Source organism: Symphodus melops (assembly GCF_947650265.1).
Source record: "Symphodus melops genome assembly, chromosome: 7".
Lineage (NCBI taxonomy): Eukaryota > Metazoa > Chordata > Actinopteri > Labriformes > Labridae > Symphodus > Symphodus melops.
Genome location: NC_136697.1, coordinates 22,831,336 through 22,855,347, shown reverse-complemented (window position 1 = coordinate 22,855,347; position 24,012 = coordinate 22,831,336). Strand labels below are relative to the sequence as shown.

Here is a 24,012-nt window from a genome sequence, read left to right as displayed (position 1 = left end):
TCTCTCTCTCTCTCTCTCTCTCTCTGTCCTCCACACCCTGGTTAAGGTGACAATGGGATACACATCATCCTCTGGGACACAGAGTGAACGTGCTGAAATACACAATTCAGTCTCAGCTATTATTGTAGTCAGTTTTAGTCCATCTCAATGTGTTTACATTTAAAGTATGTTAATAAACTGTTAACAACAAGCAGGTCACCTCTTATTATGTTCAAATATTGAAGATGTAGTTGAGTTAATGATGTTGTATTTTTTATATAACTGGTACATCTGTTTTTTTGTGTTCTCCTCCTATTCTGTCTTTAGTATTCTGTTCTGTTTTTTGTTCCTCTTATTTTTTTTGAATATAGTGATCAGCAGTATACTCCGTGCACAGCTAACCTGCCTTGTCTGTCTGTTCTGTATTTGATTCATTTCTACTGTTCTAGATGCGTCTTGGTCTTAACACCATTTTTTAAAGGTCTTGGGCTTGTGTCGGAATCCCAAGCATGTTAACTCGGTTTCGTCTGGGTCTCGGACTGGGTGGACTCCAGATTTTAAATCAAAAACGGCCAAGACCACCACTGATTGGCTTTTTCCACAACATTACTGTGATTAGAAAATGCCTCGGTCTCGGCGTTGTCTCTCTGAGACTGGTATGTCTTTGTATCGGTTAGTGTGGCCTTGAATACAACAGTATTAATTTCTGAAACACATTCTGTTTTAGTCTATTTTTCTTCAATATCCTTCTTTTCTATTCCTTTACAATATTCATTCAATCCTGGTATATTCAATTTCCATTTCCATTGGTTCTCATTTGCATTTTATACAGTAAGTTTATGTGCAAACACATGCACAGCTATGCACAGCTATATGAACTTGTGATGTGTGAGACACAATCTGTATCTGTATGTGCATGCACACACAAAGAGACACATATCATGGGCTTGCTTTTACATCTTATTGTAGTGGACACGTGCAGGTTTACACACCCCACAGTGTTTGAACCCATCACTCAGCCTCCTCTGTGAGTGATTCTCAAAGAGGGAGCAGAGGAAGAGGCGAGTTTCCTGCAGGGCTAAAAATACTGGAGCCTCTGATCCCGCAGGACTGGGGAGGGAATAGAAGGGATACATCAGACTTTGGAGCACTTACAACTTGGATCCTCTCCGACACCGCCTTAAGAACCCGACCCCAGAAGTGCAGGTCGATCCCCTCTGAGTTGCTGTCCACAACCTGAGGCATCTGGGGAGATAAAAGTCACACAATGCCTTAGTTAAGTGAAGAATATTCACACAGGGTTTTTAAATTAAGATGGGAAATGATTACATGAGATAAAACTTAACTTGTTCTTTGTGTCAAGATTAAGAAAGCTCTTTTTATGTCATGTGGTGATCAGACAGATAAGCACATTTATATCTAACAAGAAAGTTCTGGAAACTTCAAGTGAAGCCAATTCAACAAAGCAATTCGAGGCAGTACAACCAGCAACCTCTTTGCATTATGAGTTTTCTTTATTCATGGAGGACCTGAACTTGTGTCGAACTCACTAAAAGTGATTCCCCCGAACCCAGACCCGTCGCCAGACCTTAGTCTTAGAGGGGGCATACGAAATGCATGGGGGGGGGGGCACAATTATTATCAGCCAGTATGTCTATTCTAATAATCCTATTATATCTTACATAGTTTGACAGTCAGCCAAAATCCATTCAATAGTGAGTGATTCAGGTAGTTAGTTGTTCTTTGATTTATTCATTACATAAAACATAGCAACAATGCTAATGCTCAAACTAAGCAACATGCTATGCTACATCACAAGCTCAGAAGAAATGTATGGCACAAAAAGTTGGAAAAGTGTGTATTCACTTGTGCTTGTGAACACACACTTTTCCAACTGGGCATAATATCTAAACTGTTAAACTGAAACGCCAGTAAAATAAAATGACTAAATATATGTAAAGGGTTTTTTTCTAAATTTTCCTCTAAACCGGTTGCCGAAGAGAGGAAGAGAGGAATAGAAGAAGAGACCCAGGAGGCGTGATGCGGGCTCAGGAGAGGTCGCGCAATTTTTTTTTTCTGTGTACGCATAAAATGTATATTGCATTTTTTTTAGTTGTTGTTTATAGTCGCCTATATGTTCCGATATTGACAGCGATAAAGCTAGTACGTCTCTATCGTCTCAGATGTTTTTGTGTTTGGTAAGGGTCAGTTATTTAAAAGAAATTTAAGAAATTGCATTTATTGCATACTGTACATAGTTCAAAGCAGACTCTAAGCTACGTCTGTTTACTACTCAAAACCTGTTGAGCTGGTCACCTTACAGTTTATTTGTTGTTGTTTCAATTTGACAGTAGCAGCATTCATGTTGGCATTGGCCTTACAAATAACACTAACTTTATTTCAATCGCTTATAAGTTTGTATTGCCTATTCTGTATATAACATTAAAGCATATTTTAGGCAGTTGTGTGTAGCCTACAGAATAATGAAGTTGTATTCTTAGTTGCACTGATATTATAAATCTTTAAAATGCTGAATTTAGTTCTTTTATTATCTATAGTTTATCTATTGTAAACTGTGATAAGTTGAAGTAACATAAAAGTTCTTTACAGTCGCCGCGACCTCCGACCTCCCCGCCGGCCCTCCATTGTGGGTGTGGGAAGGCGGGTTCAATGAACGTCACCCAAAAAAAACAGAGGGGTATCATCATTATTGACTCTATCATCCTTCGACTGGTTGACATCTTTTATCCAGATCAAGACAAATGCATGATATATTTGTGGCTGCCAGCTCTTTACCGTGACATCTACTTAATTTTTTTGTTTAAATTTACAGTGTAGCCTATAGCCTACACCACATAAGCAATGTTATGATGAATATCCACAACCCACTTGACTATACAACATATTAGATGTAACACCAGAAGCCTCTCTCAAACATTGCATTTTAAAGCTTGCTTCCGAGCAGCATACTGCGCCGATGCTCTGAGAGGACGCTTTGAAGCATGGAAAATGAGTTTTCACACTGTAGAAGCTCCTAAAGTTAGGGCAAAGGTGTGTGCTGTGAGAACAGTCGGCATAGCCTGGATTTATACAGATAACCATGGCGAAATTAAGTGAGTAAGCCGGCAAAAACTCATCCAGCTTTCAAAAATCAGCGGTAACGTCGAGTGGCTACAGTGACGTAGGCTACATCACGTACGTAGCTTATCTTTCTTTTTAGTCAGTCCGTGATAGGCTGTTGGAGTGTAACTTCCCATCAAACACAATCACACCATTGTTTTTTTATATTTTTGATGGTTTACTGACAAAGAATGCAACATCAATGCTACATAATTTGCATTTATAATATAATATTAAGGTTGTTGTTTTGTTTTTTTTAAAGATCTGTGCCTCAAGTGGGGGGGGGGGGCACAAGCAGGCCCCCATGACCCACCGATAGCGACGGGTGTGCCCGAACCTCCCTCAGTGACTTGATGGTCTTGAGAAACCATTAGGAGTAGGGTTTTGGAAAGGCCTGGTCAGGGCAGAGAAGGTAGGGAGCTACGGAAACCCCGAATGCAAAAAGACAAACACGGACATGTGATATCCTTCCTCTCACATTCCTCACACTCGCATTTCAATGAACGAAGGAAGGAGGAAGGCAGTGTTGGTGGCTTGGGGGGGGGGGGGGGGGGGGCAGAAACGAGAGAATGGAATGAGAGAGGAGCGTAGTTAGGGGAGGAAAGTTGTTGTCAAGTGAGAGGCCAGTGTGGTAATGGGCTTTAAAACTTAACAGAGATAATGGGTTAAATGCATTGATCAGCACTAAGATGGTGCTGTATGCACTACGGAAAACTAAGCAGCACTTTTCACCGAGGGTCGTATTTGGTGATTTAGTCTACTAATCTAACATCCACTACAGGCTGCATCCTTTTAGGTAACTCATACACTCAGATCCATTCACTTTTTTATGTCCTCAATAAAAACGTAACACAAGGCTGTGCAACCCTTTCCTACTCGTACAGTATCAGCCCTTGAGTCAGGTATTCTAACAACAAGGTGTGCTGGCAGCTGTGTTGTTGGTTTGACCCTTAAGGCTGGCGCATGTTGCTAATTTATTTACACAAGATTCAGCATCACGTCTTAGAGAGTCCCTCACAGGGCGGGATCTGGCTAAGCTCATTAGAGAAAAAGGCCAAGAGGGATAATGCCATGCCAACACCCTGAGCCATTCACCAAGCTGAACCTGGAAACACAGAAGAAGTGGGAGTGTGTTGATGGGAAACGTTCAAATATAGGTCAGTTTGTCGATGTGTCTACTTTCCTTAAATGGATCTCCTTTTTATATTGTGTTTCTTTATGGTTCTGTAAAATGTTCTGAGTTAGATCTGCATCCAGAAAGGAGAAATATCTCACAGGTGTTGTAAAATAAAACGGTTAGGGTACAAAATGGGCTTGTTGAAGGCTCAGTTGTTCCCGGGGCTTGCTTTATTTTTGCTTTCTCGAATCAAAGTGTACACGGTTTGAAACATGGCCAGTGGTTTATTCCAAGCACTAAAATAAAGCCAGTAATTGAGGTAATAGTCATGGCACAGTCACTAGAAAGCTAGAGCCTGCCACTGGGCCTTACACACAATCATGACATCACTGCAAGCTGCACATAGAACAATGAGTCACCTGACAACATGCAACAATTAGTAACAATAATAAGTGGCCACGACTGTTGTGGCCACTTAACCAGCAGAAACAATGACACAATCAAAAAGCTAAGCAGCTAATTGGCTGGAAATCTAATTCTGAATTTTCCTCAGAAAAAGTGTCTAAACTATGCAATGTCATTTCTGACAAAGGAAAAGCCCCCCCCCCCCCACACACACACACACAAAAACACACACACGTACAAACACACACAAACCCCAAAATTACTGATTCCAGAAACAAGTGTTGTTTGTGTGTTCAAAGCCTAAAAGAGTCTAATCCTCTGTGCCAATGAACTCCATTGTTGCCCAAGATCTATTTCAGGCATCTCACTGAGCCATGCTGTTGTAATGAATCACGATTGTAACCATGAACAAATGAACAGTTAGTTGTTAATCTTATCCCAATCCTCAGTGCTTCCTCACTGCCAGAAATACTTACAGGGGGCCCCAGATGTGTATTTATAGACACTGAAATGAGCCTGAATCAGATGAGATATTTACAACCTTAAAAATATTTAGTTTGCAAAACTCCATGTACATTCCTTTTAAGTAAGTCCTTTTACATTTATCAATGGTATAAGTATTAGTAGAACTACTGTAGTAGTAGTGCAAAACATATCTTTTAAGGTGCCAATATGGAGGTCTGTGCCCAAGCGACGTTATCAACCATTTTCATAGGACAAACATATATGACTTGAACTTCGTTATCAATATGTGCTCCTTTTACAGCGTAAAACTTGCATACTTCCACAAATATCAAAAATGACGTTTGCCTCAAATATAAGCCTACTTTATATAAAAGCTTGGCACCTTCTGCAGTAAAAGCCTCTGATTATTTATTTGAGGATGTATGGTTCATACACTCTGAGCTTCGCCTGTATTCACTAGCTATTGTTACAAAAAGGCAGCACTAAACAGATCACAAACTCAAGCAAAACAAATTGTATCAATAACCAACAATATATAGCAAACCAGCAAATAGGGGAATTTAACATCAGCAGGTCATGTGTTTTACTCTGGTTTGGTTTTGTTATCTAATGTCAGCCGGCCTGCTGAGAAGCTAAACTATTAGCTACCTAACCTATTATTCAGGGGACAGCTAAGTCTCCTTTCAATCTAGCTGAAACATATATAGCTAACTTGCTATTTGCTTATTAATTTATTAGCTATTGTTGAAAAGTAACTAACATGGGATACAAATAGCAGAGCTAAAGCTTGCTATATAAGTTTTGATTATTATTACTAGCAAATATATCAACGTATAATTTGCTAAATCCCGTCACCAGCTAGTTTCATCAGAGGTAACTTTTTTTGGAGATTGGATTTGAAGCCATTGCTGCTGTGACCAGGACTAAGGCCTCAGATTCTTTGGTGAATGTAACATGACAAGTTGTGTTTGTTTTTCCCTCCACCACTGAATCTAACAGCACAAAGCAAATGAGTGTAACTGATGTGATGATGGTGTGTCACTTTTAGTTCTTGGTAATGTCATCGTTTTCTCCAAAGCCATATTCCACTTAACAGCCACAGGGGCAATGACAGGTCTGATAGGTCCTTTCTTTAAAATGATACATGAATGACGCCGAAACAACATGCATCCCTTCTGGCTGACATCAAACCCAGCTTTAGAAAATATCCTTTTCATATCAGCAAAACAATTTACAGGGTTTAGCGTAAATAGCCTCAGGCAGGAAAAAAACGACAGCCTGTTTGGCCTTCACTACAAGGAAAAGAGTGATCATCTCTCCATAAACAGCCTTTGGAGGATCTCCGACTGGAACAAATGACTACCATGACACTACAGAAAGTTTCCACTTAATAACCAAGCTGAGCAGAGAAGGATGTAATGAAATGTACAACAGAAAGTAATGAAGCCATCAACTCACAAGTTTGAAGATTTTGTAGAAGTCTAAATTGGCATAAAGGACGTCCTCTATCTTCTGCAAGCTTTGCTGGCTGAGAGCACACATGGCGTTGCGAACCCCATGGAGCCCCATGCGGCTGGGGAAAATGATGAAGCGCTCCAGCAGGGCCTGACTGCAGGCTATGTCTTTCAGCTGCAGGTCTGGTATACCATATGCAAACTGGAGAATATGGAAAAATGGGGAAATGTCTGGCTTATTGCAAAGTTTCTCTTTCAGAATGAATCAAATATCAGTACAATGGACTGTTGATCTTGATTGTTTTATTCTGATCCAAAGAGAAATGTGTGTTTTCTTTGACATTATTTTCATGTAATGCACCTCGAACCTACAACTGCACCTGTTCTAGTCGTATCTTTGCGTTGACGAGTTGGTAGACAACAGATTCAGAGAGCGGAACGTCTCGCAAAAGGTAGGCTGTGAAAACCTCGTCATCCTTCAGAATATCATCTACCTTCAGCCCACGGCCTGAAAGAAAAATACAGAGCAGAGATGGAGATATGTAAGAGCTACTCAAGACAAATCTGACCTGTCTGGCACTGTAATACACAGAGGAAATGATTCTCAGGAAGACAGATTGGCAGTGATTTAGTGTTTCGAAGGAAAGCCCATTGAGTGAGAGGATGTGTTCATGTGCACATCCCAGCCAACAGGTTACAGTAATCTCTTTGATGTAATGTTGAGTAACCATCTTGGCTTTTCCAAAGAACACATTTAAAAGGATGCAAAAACAAAGGTAGTAAACATTCTTGAATTTCCCTCGGGATCAATAAAGTATCTATCTATCTATCTATCTATCTATCTATCTATCTATCTATCTATCTATCTATCTATCTATCTATCTATCTATCTATCTATCTATCTATCTATCTATCTATCTATCTATCTATCTATCTATCTATCTATCTATCTATCTATCTAAACATAGACGTAGTCTCAGTGATGTCATCCATTCGTTTCTTCAGTCGACTTTTGAAGACAATTAATGGCGGTTGCCACACTGGAAATTCTCCCTCAAACTAGCTTCTGTAAACCCATCAACAGAGAGGAGCAAACAGCTAAGACAGGTCTTAAGCCTCCTGACACAAAGCTACAACATGCCCACCTTCTGATCATGAATAACTGTTAGCCTGAAACATTCACTTTCATAAAGAATCAGCCCTTGTACAGTGTGTGAAGGTTTCAGCTATTCAAACAAAAGATTTTTTTTGAACCAGGATCTAAAGTTTAGCTGTTAGACAAGGCAGTGATAAGACCAGTCACCTTGACAAACCTTTTGGTAGCCGGCTAACGCTCTAATAATATAGATAAAGGGTTAGTCACATGACAATACAGCTTTGAGTTTACATTCAGCATTTGGAAACAAAACTTTGGGTTTAATTAATCAATCAAAGCGGTACATTAAAATGAGACCTCAATAGTCAGGTATCAAAGGGAGGGTGTGCTGAATACAATATTAAAGATATAATCAGACCAGTCCGGTTGAAACAAACAAATAACAAACTCTTGGTGTGACAATTTGGTGAGAAAGCTAAGATCATAGATACCAGACTTGCATCGAGGGTCTATTCTTTCTCTTTTCTGATAACAGAGTTCGAGGAAAAAGGACTTTACATATCATTTTACTCTCAAGGGAAGTGATACAGTCAGAACAATGTCTCTACATTTTGCCTTTACCTGACAGCAGAGATGGGTTGTTGCGTAAAGTGTCCATGAAGTTAGCGAAGGATGTCATTTGGTGCCAAACATGGCCAAGCTGTTGGACCTCTGTCTCATTGAGCAGAAGCTCCTGGGCATCAACGTAGAAGCGTGCCAACCTGGAACAAGCCCAAAATACACACAAACCATTGTAGTTATACCGACTTCTCTGCACCATTCAGAATGTAATACTGTGTTATCTGATCTTAACCAATCAAAAAATAACAAAAGCTGCTGTGCAAAAAAAAATCTGTGGCAATCATGCACCATTACAGTTCTTCAATATAAGGCTTTTTGTCACTTTGATTTTACATTTATCATGATTTTGTCAGTACAATTTAGTTATGGCACTTGGTCATATTTTGCTTTTTGGATACAGTCAATTGACTATCAAGATCTTTCAAATATATCTTAAACCATATTCCTGTAAAATACTCACTCATATGTTCTGGCCTGGATGAATTTCACAAGTTTTAAGAGCAACATGAGTTTTCTTACACTGAGTTGTTATAGTTGGACACAACACCCGGAGACTCTCCTCTGGTTGGATATCTGAAGCAGGGGTTGTTGGCGTTGCAGAAGATGCCCTGTATCCAGGGGAGAATCCCTGCTGATGGCATGGCCTTGTTAGGAAAATGACCTGAAGAAACACACAAGTGCATGTGAGGGCCTCTGAAGTAAGCCAAAGACTTAACGTGTTATTCTCTCCAAGTAGCACTCCAGCAGGTTATATCAACCACGTTCTCTTGGGAAATTCCCTGGGATTGTTGAATAATTAAAATAAGGGGTTATTAGTAATATTTTTTTCTTACATTCATGTTGTTGGTACAGTGGATTGGCCTTCCTCAGCCACACCAAACCAACAAATAACAACACCGGCCAGAAGACCTCAACCAGGAATCGGACCTGGACACACAAACACAGGGAGGTAAACACACGAAGCAAAACTGGAACACCTCTAAGTTCTAATCCAATAAAAACAATCTGCAGCTTATTATCCGAAACTTATGTCACGATAATGACAGACACTGTTTGTGATGTTACAGTCACAGACTGCTGAATTAGTTGTGTAAGTTTGTGTATGTCCACGTTCACAGTTATACCTTCTGTCTTTTGCGGAGGGTCCAGTTCTTCCACAGCAACAGGCGGATTTGAGAGCCTGTGTTCATTGCTCCGCAGCTTCACCCCTGGACGGGGTCATCAGACTGTGACAAACCTGCGGATTCAGTCAGTGATGGCACTTCTCACAAAGAGGCAAGTCATTTCAGACAAGATGATTGAGCTCTCACTGTCAGGAAGACTCAAGTCTACAGTTGTCAGGTCTTATTGAACAGGCACCTTTACTTTCTAAGATTGGGTTTTCAAGAGACACTTCAAATAGTCGACTGATGTTGTTTCTATTTGTCACAAAAATCTGTAGATTTTTTTTTTTTTCTGTGAAATGTTAGTGTTGGATTTTACTGCTCTAAATAAACTAAACAAGCAACCTAAAGCTTTTCATTTTCCACCTGATTTGAGAAGCACTCACTGAACTTGTTTTAATTGAACTATCATAAAGAAATTAATATGTAGCAAAGCACTGAACACTTACTCATTGTATCTTTTCTGTCATACAAACTTATTTTGAGAGGACAAAATTATTTATGAATTTAATTTAAAAAACAAAAACGCAAACACGATCCAGGTTATGTTCAGATGACCTGGGCGATGTCAGACATGAAGTGTAATTTGTTCAGAGTGACATGTCCAATAGATTACCACACACTGAGCAGACTGGGGATGCGGGGACATAAACACTTGTCAGAAAAACACAAGAGGACAAAGACTGCAGGGCTGAAACAGCAGAGTAAAGGCTTTTCATGTGTTGCTTAATCAACCTTGTCACTCAAAATGTTGTCACACACTTCCTTCCGAAAGATTGACAACAAAAAAAATGTGCAGAAATGTTTCTGTCAAACATCACAGGAAAAAAACTGCAGCATGTCCAACGCAGCTGATAAAAGGAGCCGTAGCAGCAGAAACATTTCAATACATTGTCACTTCAACATCATGTTATCATCAAAGCACACTAAAAACTTCAACAGTAATTAGCAGTGGTTTACCTGTCAGCTCTTAAGTAACCTCATCACACATCCTATTTAGTCCCTCTGAGAGCAAAACAGATAATTGTGGTCCTTACCTCTTACAGAATGATATAAAAGTCGTACGACATCTAGAGAAACAGGTTCACAAACCGGCTGAAGTAATGGCAAACATTAAGCGAGGTAGGTAGAGGAGCTCCGTATGACTCCGAGCTGCCCACTCTCTCTCTCTCTCCTCTGCCTGCAGGTCAGCAGCACTCCTAATCTGATTGCTCTAATCTCCCAGCTCAACATGGGCAGGCAGAAAAAGACAACAGTCATCCATTTTGTGGCAGAATTAGGGGGATATCTGCTGGAAAGAAAAGGATGGAGACTTGTGGAGGGACAGAGTGACTCAGTGGGAGCTGAAATAGTTGTCTGAGTGTGAATGAGCCAGATTTATGTGCGTCTTTGTTAAAGTGGTTTTACATGACAGTGCTCTAGTTGAACACCTACAAGTTAAATCAGACGTTTGACAGACTTACACAGGAACAGAACAGACTGAGGAAAAGACAGGAGTAGCTGCTTTTGTGTCGCACAAGTCTAAAATGTCTCACTGCTCTGAGCAGCTCGGCGAGGTGGAGCAGGTGACACGGGTAATTAGGTGCGCAGAGCGTGGCGCCCTGACAGCAGCACATTAAACCACTCGAACCTGCTGTGAACTATGTGTGTACAGCTTACCCTAAAACTGAGTTAACTTCACAGCTTAATCCTCAAAATCTGGGGATCCATGTGGCTATGTAAACCAGGGTTTTAAAAAAAATAAGTTTTCCTCCCTGTTTTTTCTAATACAGGAAATAACTGCAAAAATGAGACATGTTGAATTTCTGGAGAAATTACAAAAGGTTTCAGGATGTTTTTTTTTTTTTTTTTACCTTTTCAGGAAAGCTCTACAAACATCGAACTACAGCTGAAACCATTTTAATGAAGAACCTTTAAAAAAAACAGACATCCCTCAGTTGCTGCTGGATTCACAAACATGAATAATCGAAGAGAAGCAAACAAGATCTTGATTGGTGAGTCACTTTAAATACAAACTTAAGAGTACTCTTTTAAATAACATAATCATTGAGATAACGGTTAGTTGCAGCTTTGGGCCTGATACTTCTTCAATTTGTCCAACATAACCAAAACGTGACAAAATCCAATTTCACACAATTAAACACCAGGGCTTTAAATAAGGTCAGAAACTCGAGGTAGATGTTTGCAATAAAAAAAAGAGACTCCAGTGGTCAAAGCTGTACCTTTAATCTCTCTGCTGATTGGTCCTGTACATGATATATATTTGGCCACAGTACCACTCAATAAGAATCTTTGCAGAGAATCATTATGGTTTTGTCTGTGTGGGATCGACACGTCCCTCTGGCAGCTCTTTCAGGCATTAATAAAACAAGATAGATACGATCGATCTTATCGCTGACGGTCTCGTTTGCGTTTGAAGGTCGTAAAAAAACCAGCAGTATTGATTTCCGTCAGATTCATCTGCAGCTTTAAATTCATCCGAGGAGCTTTAAATAAAAAAACAAAACAAAAACAAGTCAATATGAGCAGATTGCATTTTTACTACATTTTTAATAAGCAGCGAGAACTGCTGCATGTCATTTCTCATCTGTATAGTCACAACAATAATCACAATGAGTCAGAGTTACTGTGACAACATGCAGTATGTATGATTTTATATAAAAACGTTTACAGATACAGAAGGTTTACATACTGAGACAACTTGTACCAATCACAGACTACAAGGGACAAAATAAAAGGTAAACATGTTGAACTGTAAAATCCAGAACCTGTTTGGAAACACGTCCACATTTTGCTCATGGCATTAAAAAAGCTTCTTAACGTGCGGGGTAAAAATCAGGATTTTGAAACTGCATTAAGTGCATTGTGTAGTTACAATAAAAGACAATTTGGTGATGCGTTGTACATGAACTGTTCAACTCAAACAAAGAAACGATAGGCTTATTATTCTTTACAGACAAATGTCAAAATGGTGGTTGGCAACTTTTCTTTGTATTGTGTTTGTTTTTAAAAACCAACACTTCATCATCTCTTTAGCTTCGACTTGTTTTGAACGCTGACACTCGACACTGTTGACACCCTGACTTCAACATTTAAAATAAAATATATATATTAGTACTTATAACACTTTCATGGTTTATTTTCACAGGCTTACATTTTCTCCCACTCTTGACTTGTATGATACAAAATGTTATCCCGAGTATACACTATGGCACAGATTAACTCAGAAATATTTACAGATTTATTTATATTTCTTTTGGCATTTTCAGACAAAATGAGCTTCTCTGTGCTCCAGCTCCTGCAGCCGCCGAGGTCGCAGTCTTTGGTACATGGGTTTGTTCTCGCCGGGGCTGAGGTCGTCAGGGCTGCCGGGGGGAGGGGACTGTGGGGGCGAGAGGGTGTCGGAGGCGGAGGCCTTGAGTTCCGTGGTGCTGTCAGTGGAGTCCTGTCTCTGGAGCCTGGGGGCCCGCGGGGAGCTTGTTACGGTGGGAGGTGTGGTGACGGCCTCTGCAGGGCTGGTGGGAGTGAGGGAGGAGGCGGCGCTGGTGGTGGTGGTGATGGTGGTGATGGTGGTAGTCCAGGTTGGAAGCGTCCTCGCTCGGCTGTTAATGCCAGCAGGAGGTTTGTAGAAAGTTCCAGGAGGGGGCTGCAGAGTCCTCGGTGCCCTGAGTGTTAGCGGGAGGTGTGGCGAGCTGCTCGACCCGCTGGCTGATTTATCTGTGTCGTATTCCCTTTTAGAAGTCCAGACAGGCTTTACTGTCACTGTGTACGGGCTGTTGGAGAAGATGGTGCTCACACTGCCGGTTGAAGGAACAGAAACAGTGGTAACTGCCGGGCTGACAGTGAGGGGAATGGGTGCCTTTCCAGGCTGCACTCCGGTGCTGGCCGGAGGCAGGTTGGCCACAATCATAGCAGTCCTGGGTGTGACATCATAGTGCTTGTACTTTCTGTCCCACGTCCTTCTCTGCATTGTCTGTGTGTCGATGAAAGGCGTGATGTAGTACGTGCTCACTCTTGATGAGCCACTTTGGCGAGCCTTTTCCAGCTCTGGTATTTCCTGTATAGTTTCAGAGACCGTGTTCTGCTCGGCACAGCTCGTCTCGGCGTTAGCAGCAGTGTTACGGTTGTTCCTCTCGCTGATCTGGGCTGGGGTGGGCAGGCGCTCCAGCGGCATGCTGATCGGTCGAGACACGTGTCTGGAGCGCTGGGTGCGCAGCTGGACCTTGGGTGCCGCGGTGGTGGTGGTGGTGGTGGTGGTAGTAGCAGCAGTGGGCTCGCTGGTGCTGGGACGGCCAAACACCAAGGTTGACCTCTGGACTTCTGCTGCACTAGACGTCTGGATCCCGTTGGGTCCGTCCGGAGAGCTGCCGTCCGTTCTGTCCGCGCCCGGCTGGACCTCCTGGACCTCATTCAGGATGTGTGAGGACGGGATCACTGATGAGAACCTTTTGTACACCTTCGCGCTCTGAAAGATCAAAACAAAACCAAGAGGTTGAAATCTGGACGACGTCCATCACACAACGCACGGCTCTTCTGTTGGGAGAACAGAAACGTGACTGAAACCGGAGGTGTGTGTTTTTTTTTGGCTAGCATCAATAAACAACGACTGAAAAAGGGAAGTAAACAGAGCAGACGCAGGCGGAGAGAAACGCCTCTGTGCGGAGGAGAGGAGAGGTGAAGGTGTGACGTGTGTGTGTGTGTGTGTGTTAAACCTCAGACCTCTACACTGGCCTTCTGTGAGTCAAAGCAGAGATTTGAAAAAACCTACACCTGCTTAATAAAGAGCTAAAAGGTCTTATCAGACCTGCTAGTCCATTAGAGGCATCCAAACAGCTGCGGTCTCTGAGATTACAAACATACGATTGTATTGTTGTTGTGAAGCTCTAACAGAGTAAAACACCATGAGGACACACGTCACATCCTTCTCACCTCTTTGATATCCATCAGGGAGGCAGAGTGCCTGCTGAGCCGCTGTAACTTCTCTTGGGCGGTGAGTCTGGGCGACGCCTGGCCCGTGTTGTTGGAGCAAGACAGATGTGAGCCGTCAAAGACCGTCTTGAAGTGTCGAACCAGCAGCTCCACCATCAGGGCCTGGTAGGGGTAATCCACCAGGGAGGACAGGGACACTTCTGCGTCTGTCTGCCGCGGCTTGACCAGCGTGGGGCCGAAGATGATTCCCAGGTTGCTGGCAGTCATCTTGTTCTCCTCGGCCTGCTCGGTCACTCTGTGGTGGAGATAAATATAAATCAGCGTTCTTCAGGGAACTGGTTGAGACCCACGGTGGAGGATCGGTATGCTGCGACGCAGAACATATACACAATGGAACATTTGACTTTCTTTAACAGAATGAAGATTTAAATAAAAAAATATAAAAAAAACTATAGAGAATTTGAGGAGCACATGTGAGCTATGTAAAAAAAAAATCCAGGGTTCAGCTATTTGTTTTGCATTTCATTTTATTTTGCCCCCCCCCCCCAAAAAAAACAAACTAATAATAATAAAAAAAGAACAACATATAAGACTGTCACAAATGTCTGGAGGTTTATGAAAGTGTCTCAATAAAGAGAATTTATGAAATTAGAGGTTCAGTCCTGCTGATTACAGCACATCTGCACGGTCTGTGGTTGAAACTCTTCAGATAGACGTGTGCGACTGTAAAACTGCACAGTCCCTGTTTCCTGTGGCCTGAAGAAGAAGCTGATCATCTCAACAATGTTTTTGTTTTTAGCAAAATCACCTCTGCAGTTCATCCTGTGAACAGAATCAAGAAAGTGTCTTTAGTCTTTAGTTATTTGTTTTATAGTATTGCTAGTTTTCTTAGTGCTCTTTTTATGCACTGCAGGTTTGCACTGGGGGTTGGGGGGGATTGCAATTTCATCTGTGCTGTATGTTTAACATGGAGCATATTTGACAAATAAAGAACCTTGAACCTTGAAGACTGTTGTTAGAAGTTGTTCGATGCTGCTGTCAGGTTTAAAGAAAACTCAGCTATTTATTAGAAACAAGCTTTATGCAAGTTGTGGTTTTTTTTTTTTCCTGCGTGTTTTTTCAGGAAGTTACCGTTTCACTTTGAGTCTTATGAGGAAGTTTGTGCACCGGCGTGTTTAAGCAGACAACCACTTCAAACATGTCTGTTTAGCAGCCACTCACCTGTTCAGGTGTGCTATAAGGAAGCGCAGGGTCTTGTGATTGGCTGAGGGCAGCTGGTGGAGGAGGTCTCTGATCTTGAAGAGGACTCTGTTGAGCTGGACGCTCGGCCCTCTTTTCTCTCCTGCCTGGGGTTTCTGCGATTTATCCGCCTCCTCGACGATCACTCTCTGGCACTCTTTGGCCAAGCCGATGAAGTCGTTGTAGTATCGGTACAGGATCAGGGGCTCAGGTAACTGGAAGTAAGGAGAAATGCATGGTGTGAAATGAATACTGATACATCAGTTTTAACCTAAAAGATCCTCATTGTGAAGCCTGAGCATAAAGGACTGACAGTAACTCTGACTTCTTTGCTGAACTGAGCTCCGGACCCACCTGTCTTAGGTAGAGCTTGAGGACATTACTGATGTCATGAGGTGAAAGATCAGACAACTCAACCAAGTCCTTCCCGTTTTCAAACGCCTGACACAGCTTCTCCACACGAGACTTTGCACCATTCACACGATAAATCCCCTGTGAGGACGTAACAGGGACATACATTTAGTGCCAAATCATGGTGACAAATTAAACACACGACTCCTGCAGCTCTGTATTCGAAGGTTTCAAGCGAAAACAAAATCCACTCCAGCGTGTGTGACGAGTGTACCTTGATGTTGAGGGCCCGACTCTCGATCTCAGACGTGCACTTCTTGATGATAAAAGGGATACCATCTGGACTATTCCTGGCTGCTTGCACAAAGTCGATGCCGAACAGCTGGAGTCGGCCATGCAGCTTTTTATGGCCGCACTGGATAGCAAGCGTTTCCAGACACTTCTTGTGGCAGGCGAGCGAGCACTGGCAGAGATAAGAAGACAGAGACAGGTAAACAAAAGAAACACGATATCGAGTAGAAGACTGAGGAATATTTAAACAAGCTCTTACAAATCAAACAACTGCTTTAATATCTTTCTTGTCCTCTCAGCTCAACATATTTCATCATAAAAACAGTGCTGCAGCCACATGGAACCAGATAGTGTCCATGCAACATTTATTATTCCTGACTCAGTCAGGTCCTGACACGGCTGTAAGTCTTTCAAACCGCTCGAACTAACACTCAAACCATCACTGATTCTGAGGTTGTCGGGGTCGCATGTAAAAAAAGATGAAGGTAAACACAAATATTCACAACACTGTCGTCATTACAGAAACACATTGGCAACGTTTCAGTACCAAAATATTGTCGATTCATTTGTGAAACTGCCCCCCCCCCCCCCAAAAAAAGACAAAAAAATATGATATCTTCATACTTTTGATCATTGAAATAACCCGACTGACATATTTAAACAAGGTGGGATCAAAAAGTATTCTAGAATCGACGACGTCAGCAACCTTAATAGATTGTGTATGTAATAAATGAATGCACTGTACCTCCTCACACTCCGCTCCGTGGAAAACCACCAGACTGTCACACTCTCTGCACTTGGAAGGAGCTCGTAGTTTTCTCAGTTTGTGGGTTTGAGCAGCTTTGGACATCTGAGCGTTTCTGAAGGGACCGGGAGAGCTTGCTGTCTCTGTCACCATCTCTGCCAGACCTGAAGAGCAGAGAGTCTCATGAGGGAAGTTCCTTCAGTTAGCAGGAGGAGAGAGAGATGAATGTTTGAAAAGCACCTAAAACTGACACTGAAGTGAAACTGACTTGGTGATGTTGACGGAGAAACGTGTTGCATCACGTGCGGTGTAAAACCACAGAGCTGGAGCTAATGTGGACACCTTAAATATATGAGCTCCATACATTTAATATAGTCTTCTTAAATCATACAGACTGCTTGTTATTGACAAATGTTCTTCATAAAGCTCATACTCACAAATTAAAACACGCCACTACACAAGAAATTTCAAAATGAGGTCAGACTTCAGATCTGCTCACAATGGGAAAACAAACACGTTTCCCACAACTGGAAGAGCTCAGCACAGATACAGGAAGTGTAAGCTGAGGCTGCTCGCCAACACTAACATGACATCAATCTGTGAAGCTCCCTCGACTGTAAAAACATCGGATGGAAGCGAAATCCTCCACCGAATTTTGGTGGTAAAAAAAGAAAAAAAAAAGAAGCCCTTTAACGAAGTGTGCAGCAGAGCAACGTCAACTTCCCTGTCACTGAGAGAGACACACAGCGACTCTGCTCTGTTGCTGCACCCACAAACACACATTTGCATAAGGAGAAATAACACACACGCACAAACACATGCATTACCGTTGTCTGAGGGCGATGGAGGCTCTCTCTCGTCCAGGTCGTCGGCAGAGGACATTGTCCCAGTGGAGGGAGTCCTCGGCAGCCGTCGTTTGAAGTCCCCTGCACATGTGGAAGTGTATGTGTCGTAAATGTCAACATAATGTCCGGAGACAGTTTTGGAGTTTTGTGATATTTTTAAAAAAAAAATCCACTTTTGTCTGAAGCGATTTCCCAGAAAGAGATCAGCTAGACAGTGTTGATTATGTCCAGGCTTTAGTCAGTGTGGTTACTGGTTCCAGTTTTAGAGGAAGTGCACTCAGAGATGAGCGGTGTGTGAGTCTGGTGCACGACGGGGAAGTTCCAAAAGAAAGACTCTATTAAAAGTAACACGTCATAAGCATCTCTATGGCCTCTCAACTTTGTCGTGATTTCTTTTTATAAGCGTTTTTCTCCTTCCTGCTTTTATCTTCTCACCATCTTTGTCGGCTCACTTTGAATAGTTTTTTTTTCTTTTAAGAGAGATGGTTTAATGATCTCATGTACCCTCCTCCTATGTGCTCATTCTTTCATGAGATGTGATTGTCTCACCTGGACTGGCAGTGGGAGAGTCCATGGACCTGGACTCACTGCTTCCTCCCGCACTCTCCGAGTCACTGCACATGCCGCCCTGGCTCGCCTGACTGCATGACGCCCAGGCCCTCATCGTGCCATGACTTCTCAGGGCTGCAAGAAAAACACACAGACCACCGTTCACTACCAGTCAACAGAAAGCAACAACACACGTGGTTAAAAGGCAGCTTCCTCTGGTGGTATTCTTAGAGTCAGTTTCAGCTATTTTCAATGACAATGAGTCAAGCAGATATTCCAGACTTGCTGTCCTCTTGGATCTAAAAAAAAAATAACATAATGTATGAGTCAAAGCTCAAGTCCCTGAAAAGCTGATCTAAGAATACAGATGGGTAAGTTGGTCAAACCACCAGCAATAATTATGAAACGTTAGTGCACAAACCCGTTTCTTCAACACCTCACATACATGTAATATCCACATCGGATAAAGCTGGTTTTATGAATAAGTTTTTTGTGTGTGTGTTGTATAATTCCCTGAGAGTTTCAATCTGTGAAACCACATTTTCCTTCCTCCAATTCACCATGAGTAAGTGTGTGTGTGTGTGTGTGTGTGTGCATGAGGGTATAATGACATCCATCTCACATGAGCCAGTGTGTACAGTATAAAGATGAGACACTGTCATGGTGTTGGGCTTTGTCGCTATCTTACACACACACACACACACACACACACACACACACACACACACACACACACACACACACACACACACACACACACACACACACACACACACACACACACACACACACACACACACACACACACACACACACACACACACACACACACACACACACGCTGTGTGTTGTGTATGTTGTCTCTACTATTCTAAAGGCAGGTCATAAATCAAACCTCGGCTGGTATTCTAATAACTCGTCTGTCTTGTTACAACCTCTGGAGTTCTTTTATCAGAGGGCGTAACAGCTGAGTGAGCACCTTGTATGTCGGTGCTGCTGTTGGACCTCCTCTCGCTGATCTTAGCAGCCTGCTGTGAAGGACTGTCCACTTCGTCTCCGGAGGTGATGGATGCCTGCGACAGGTTGCCGTGGGAGGAGTGAGTGCTTCCCACTGACCTTTTGTTGAAAACAAACCTGGGGAAATAAAGTCAAGCATTTGTACTGTCACACAGCTCAGCGTTATTGTATTGTGTGGTGTTTCTGTGGGATTTGACAAGATTGTTGATCAACAGCAGTGACTCAGAGATTGCTTCAGCAGGAAATGAGATTTCTGGCTTTTTTTTTGTTTCCTGGCACGTAATCGGGTTGTTTTTTTTTTACAAACACCCACCGACAATCCTCCCAGCATTTGTAACCACTCACAGCAGACTGTTGTGAATGAGAAGGCATGAAACATTTCAATCTGTTCAGCCCAGTGTGTATCTAACAACTCCATGATTTGGATCTTCAGTGTTTTGCATCACCTCTTCACTACACACAAATATAAACTTAACAAATCCTTCTATTAACACACCTTTATTACCTCCAAGAAGTTTCAGAACTTTAAGTGCAATAGGCTTTAGTGAGACAAACAGAGAGGATTAGGAACAGAAACTGAAATAAGCTCAGACAGCAGACCACAGCGACGTGTAATGTCACGTTTAACACCACTGCTGCCTCACAGGAGCCCAATTACAAACATGCCTGAAGTACTATTTCTAAAGAAAACCACTTAAAATCCCCCGTGAGTCATGCTTTACTGTACGCAGCTTAAACAACGGCATCATAAATCCTCACTTCATCTTTCAGACACCGAGGAGACGAGCTGATCGTGTATGAGATGGAACAGTCGAAAAGACGAGTCTTTGGGAAAAGCTCTCGACTCTCACGCTCCCAATCTCCCCCGCTGCACTCAGCCTGCGCGGCAGATATTTCCTGAGGAAGGGCAACAAATTCAACACGCATTCTGTCTCTCCTTGATTCTCCCTCGCTCCGTCTTGCTTCCTCCTCCTCTGACATGCCGTTTGTTACCTTTGCTGAAAAGAGGAACTAACTTCTAGAAAAGTGGGAGTCGCATGAAGACATCCAACTCAGAAACCAAAAGTGGACAACTTCGATTTTGTAAAAGGACATTTTAAAGTTCAGTATGAATATTAAGTGGGTTTCCAGATTCTAAAGTGGTGTTTCCAGCTGGTATTAGTGTGTGTTATTAACATGCCAGGTGATCGATGACAGTCTGTACACACCTTCCTTTCTAAGGCTTTTCCTTCCTCTCTCCATATTCAAACAAAGACGTTCCATCGCAAAAAAAACATCTCTCAGATAAGAACGCATGGTGCAGACTTGCAGCAGAGAAGTGTGATGGAGGCAGTATGTGTGTGTGTGTGTGTGTGCCTGAAGTATTGACCTGATATAAAAGCTGTCTGTTTCTCCACAGCTCTGTGATCTATCAGTCAAGAGTATGGATTAAACTGCAGTGTGGATTGTCAGTTTACAATGACAAACAAACAAACAAACAAGCAGATCTGCAGGCCCTGAGATGATGAGATAGACCCCGTGTATTGAACCGCTGAATCCTCACTGTGATGCATTACTATATTGAACTGGTGATGGGTTACATTGTTGGCCTGACTCCAGGTGCTGTCTCATCTAATCCTCGTCCCCGTATTATAGCAGCCATGAAAGTGCATCTTCTCAATGCATCCTGGTTGCATCTCTGGCGCCCTATAAACATCGACTGTGAGTGAACACGAGTGATGCATCACCACCTCTTTCAGATGTACAGAATTAAAGCCGAAGTATCCTCCCTTGACAGGTGCTGATGAATAACGTTGGTGGGACCAGTTGGAGCCAGAGTTACAAATTAAAACGTCACGAATGAAAAAGGAGAAGTTGGCACTGTCTGCAGCAGAACAGATCCTCGTGTCAGCTTGAAGCAGATGATCAAAGTTCTGGAAAGTTTAAAGGTGCTCATGGAAGCGTTTGTGATGTTTCCTCTACTCTGCAGTACACAGCGCCACAGACTCACCAACCCTTTAAATAGCAACTAAAATAACTCATTAAACATTTTGAGAACATGTAACTCTGATATTTGCGTCTCATCTGGAGCTCTGAGTGCGTTCGAATGCGGTCATGTCGTCCATCTCTTTTACACAGTCTACTGTTTACACCCGTTTACCATCAGCGCACATGTTTCTTCCAGGTTTAAAAACAGGCCTGAGCGTGTATTCACAGTTCTTGGTACCTGGTGTTGTCAAAGGAGCTGGACTCCGAGAGCAGCCGCTCCTTGGGCAGATTTTTGGCGAGGTTCCGAACAAACTCAGCGTAGCATTCACCCGGCTCGTATAACTTGGCGCTCTCACTCAGGGCCTGGTGGTGGGCAGGAAGCGTGGTCGTCTGCGCCTGCTGCATCTGAAACCAATTGACCGTCACCTGAGGGAGAGAGGAACGTTGAATTATGTTGACTGATGGAGGGAGTGAGAGAACAAAATCGCTGTCCCAGTTTGGATTCTTATTCAACATTGCGCTGTAACTGCAACACAAATCTATACTGAAGGGAATGCTACTGGACAGCCCAGTTTCCTCTCTCCGTTGATTAGTGATAACTTTCACTCACAGCTTTGAGCGTGAGGTCACACTGGAAGATCATCTCTCGGATCTGTGCGAGGACGGTGCTCTTGGCGTTGGCCAGGTCCATCCTTCTGACGCCTGCGTCAGCCATACAGCTCTGGTACTGTTCCTGGGCCTCCTCGGCCTGATCACACCAATGAAACACACAGAGAAGTGTAAGATCCAGGCGCATTATTGTCGAGAACGGTGACGCTGCGGAAGGTGACTACAATACTGTCAGGGTTCATGTCATGATTAGAAACACACAGCAACATGCCGTTTTGTCACACCTTCTGCAGAGCCTCCTCCTCCAGCTTCCTCTTCTTCTCCAGCTGTTTGTTACCGGCGTTGGCCTGCTCCTCCTGGGAGCGGCTGCTGTGAGCTCGCTGGTACTCCTCTCTCCTCTGGGCCTTCAGCGCTCGTGCCTTACGCAATGTTATATCTGCGTCTTGCTGCCAAACCGCACAGAACAAAGCACCGTGTTATTAAAGAAAGGTGTGCGGCAGCGGAAATGCCTTCAATGACACAAATGGTTTTGGTTGAGTTGCCTCGCTTCTCAAGTGAGAGTACGTGTTGTAAACAACAAGCACATTGAGGAAATCTGGATCTATCCAGGCCCTTCTTATGGGGGCTTTTGGAAAGACTAAGAAATGAATCTAAGTATAGATAAAGATATATTTACTGTATATGTCTGATTATCTTCTGACTGGCAGACTACTTTACAACAGGTATAATAGAAGGCTGCTTTGTCTATAATAGAAAAATAAAGAAAACTTTAAGGGTGCTGTGTCTGCACAGAGACTCATCATCACTTACCATTTTCTTTAGCTCCCTCTGCCACTGCTCCTTCAGGTCTTTCCTCAACTTGTCCAGCTCGTGTTTGCGGGCCAGAAGAGGCTGAATGAAAGTCATTAACACTGAGGTCACCGATCTGAAAAGGCTTTTTACTGAACCTGTTTGTTTAAGCTTTACACTGAAGAATACATGCAGATATTGACTTTATCGTTAATGAGTGCGACCTTTTTACAGCAAAGCGCTGTGACAGAACATGCGCGTTGAAACGGGGAGCACAGGAAGGCTTCAATTAACTGAAAGGTATTTGTGCGTGCAGAGGTGACAAAAGGAGCCGAATGATTGTGCTTTAATGTGCTCACAATCATTTCTTTTACAGTGTCACAGTTCAAGGAGCCACAGTCAATTTTCTGTCAAGGATAATCAGCATAAACTTTTTCCACCATGGAGCCGAGTGCACTCTGTCTGTACATTAATGTTAAACAATATGATGCTGCTTTGACAGTCGTTTCATGTAAACCTCTGAAATCTATTCAACCACAGGAGGTGAAAGATGTCTCTTATTTATAAATCGAATAAAAAGGGCTCCGTGTTGGATACAGTCTGCGTCTTGTTTTCACTCTCACCTGGATGAATTTGTTTGTTTGAAGAGCCGTCGCAGTTTGAATAAGCAGCTGTGTGTACTCGACGTCGTTCTTGAATGTAGAGACGAAGATGTCGCTGAAAGGCATGTAGTCCTTGGACAAGTGGAAGAAAGAAAAACCAACCTGAATAACCACGGCCTGCCATTACGTTTATGTTTCCTGATAAAATAAGAAAAGCTTCTTCTGTTACCTGTTGACTGGCCAGTGTCTTCGCAGACTCGGCGATTTTGGCATAATTTTTGGCATACTCAATATCTGAAAGACAAAAAAGTCGTACAGAAATATAAGCACTCATGTTATCACATCTTGTTGTTCAAGTTTGCAGGATGTAAAGTTTGTGATTTCTTTATATAAAAAGGGACAACGCAGATTCATTTAACAAGAGCAACGACGTCACACACGTGACAGATTTAGCCCATGTCGGCTTTCATCTGGCAGCTTGATGATGAAGTTCGAGTGTGTCGCACACACACCTTTATCTTACACTGAACTAAATGAAGAGTACTTAAAAAACGCTGTCATGGCAACAATTCAAAGAACAAATAGGAAAATGATATTCTGAACAATGAATATGAAGAAAGATAATGTCAGGTGACGCTGTGAGTTAGTTCAGACGCAT

The 24,012-nt window shown here is 42.6% G+C and overlaps 2 protein-coding genes across 3 annotated transcripts in view; both read right to left on the bottom strand.

Annotated features, from left to right (window-relative positions):
• LOC306826333 (retinal-specific phospholipid-transporting ATPase ABCA4-like) overlaps positions 1-10,580 on the bottom strand; it is a 38,923-nt gene extending 28,343 nt beyond the window's left edge. For both annotated transcript variants that reach the window (XM_079347565.1, XM_079347566.1), the window contains exons 1-8: positions 10,458-10,580; positions 9,382-9,494; positions 9,091-9,184; positions 8,777-8,918; positions 8,258-8,397; positions 6,921-7,048; positions 6,545-6,742; positions 1,135-1,224 (exon numbers count right to left, since the gene is read on the bottom strand). In XM_079347565.1, the coding sequence (XP_079203691.1) occupies positions 1,135-1,224; positions 6,545-6,742; positions 6,921-7,048; positions 8,258-8,397; positions 8,777-8,918; positions 9,091-9,184; positions 9,382-9,447 (858 nt within the window). In that variant the 5' untranslated portion in view covers positions 9,448-9,494; positions 10,458-10,580. The remainder of the gene's footprint in view (positions 1-1,134; positions 1,225-6,544; positions 6,743-6,920; positions 7,049-8,257; positions 8,398-8,776; positions 8,919-9,090; positions 9,185-9,381; positions 9,495-10,457) is intronic.
• A 1,370-nt stretch (positions 10,581-11,950) lies between these two features.
• arhgap29b (Rho GTPase activating protein 29b) overlaps positions 11,951-24,012 on the bottom strand; it is a 32,917-nt gene continuing 20,855 nt past the window's right edge. The window contains exons 8-22 of the mRNA XM_079348495.1: positions 23,584-23,648; positions 23,376-23,486; positions 22,774-22,854; positions 22,248-22,409; positions 21,965-22,102; positions 21,593-21,780; positions 19,349-19,503; positions 18,370-18,504; positions 17,803-17,901; positions 16,976-17,139; positions 16,214-16,402; positions 15,943-16,080; positions 15,571-15,803; positions 14,350-14,644; positions 11,951-13,885 (exon numbers count right to left, since the gene is read on the bottom strand). Of these exons, the coding sequence (XP_079204621.1) occupies positions 12,686-13,885; positions 14,350-14,644; positions 15,571-15,803; positions 15,943-16,080; positions 16,214-16,402; positions 16,976-17,139; positions 17,803-17,901; positions 18,370-18,504; positions 19,349-19,503; positions 21,593-21,780; positions 21,965-22,102; positions 22,248-22,409; positions 22,774-22,854; positions 23,376-23,486; positions 23,584-23,648 (3,353 nt within the window). The 3' untranslated portion in view covers positions 11,951-12,685. The remainder of the gene's footprint in view (positions 13,886-14,349; positions 14,645-15,570; positions 15,804-15,942; positions 16,081-16,213; positions 16,403-16,975; positions 17,140-17,802; positions 17,902-18,369; positions 18,505-19,348; positions 19,504-21,592; positions 21,781-21,964; positions 22,103-22,247; positions 22,410-22,773; positions 22,855-23,375; positions 23,487-23,583; positions 23,649-24,012) is intronic.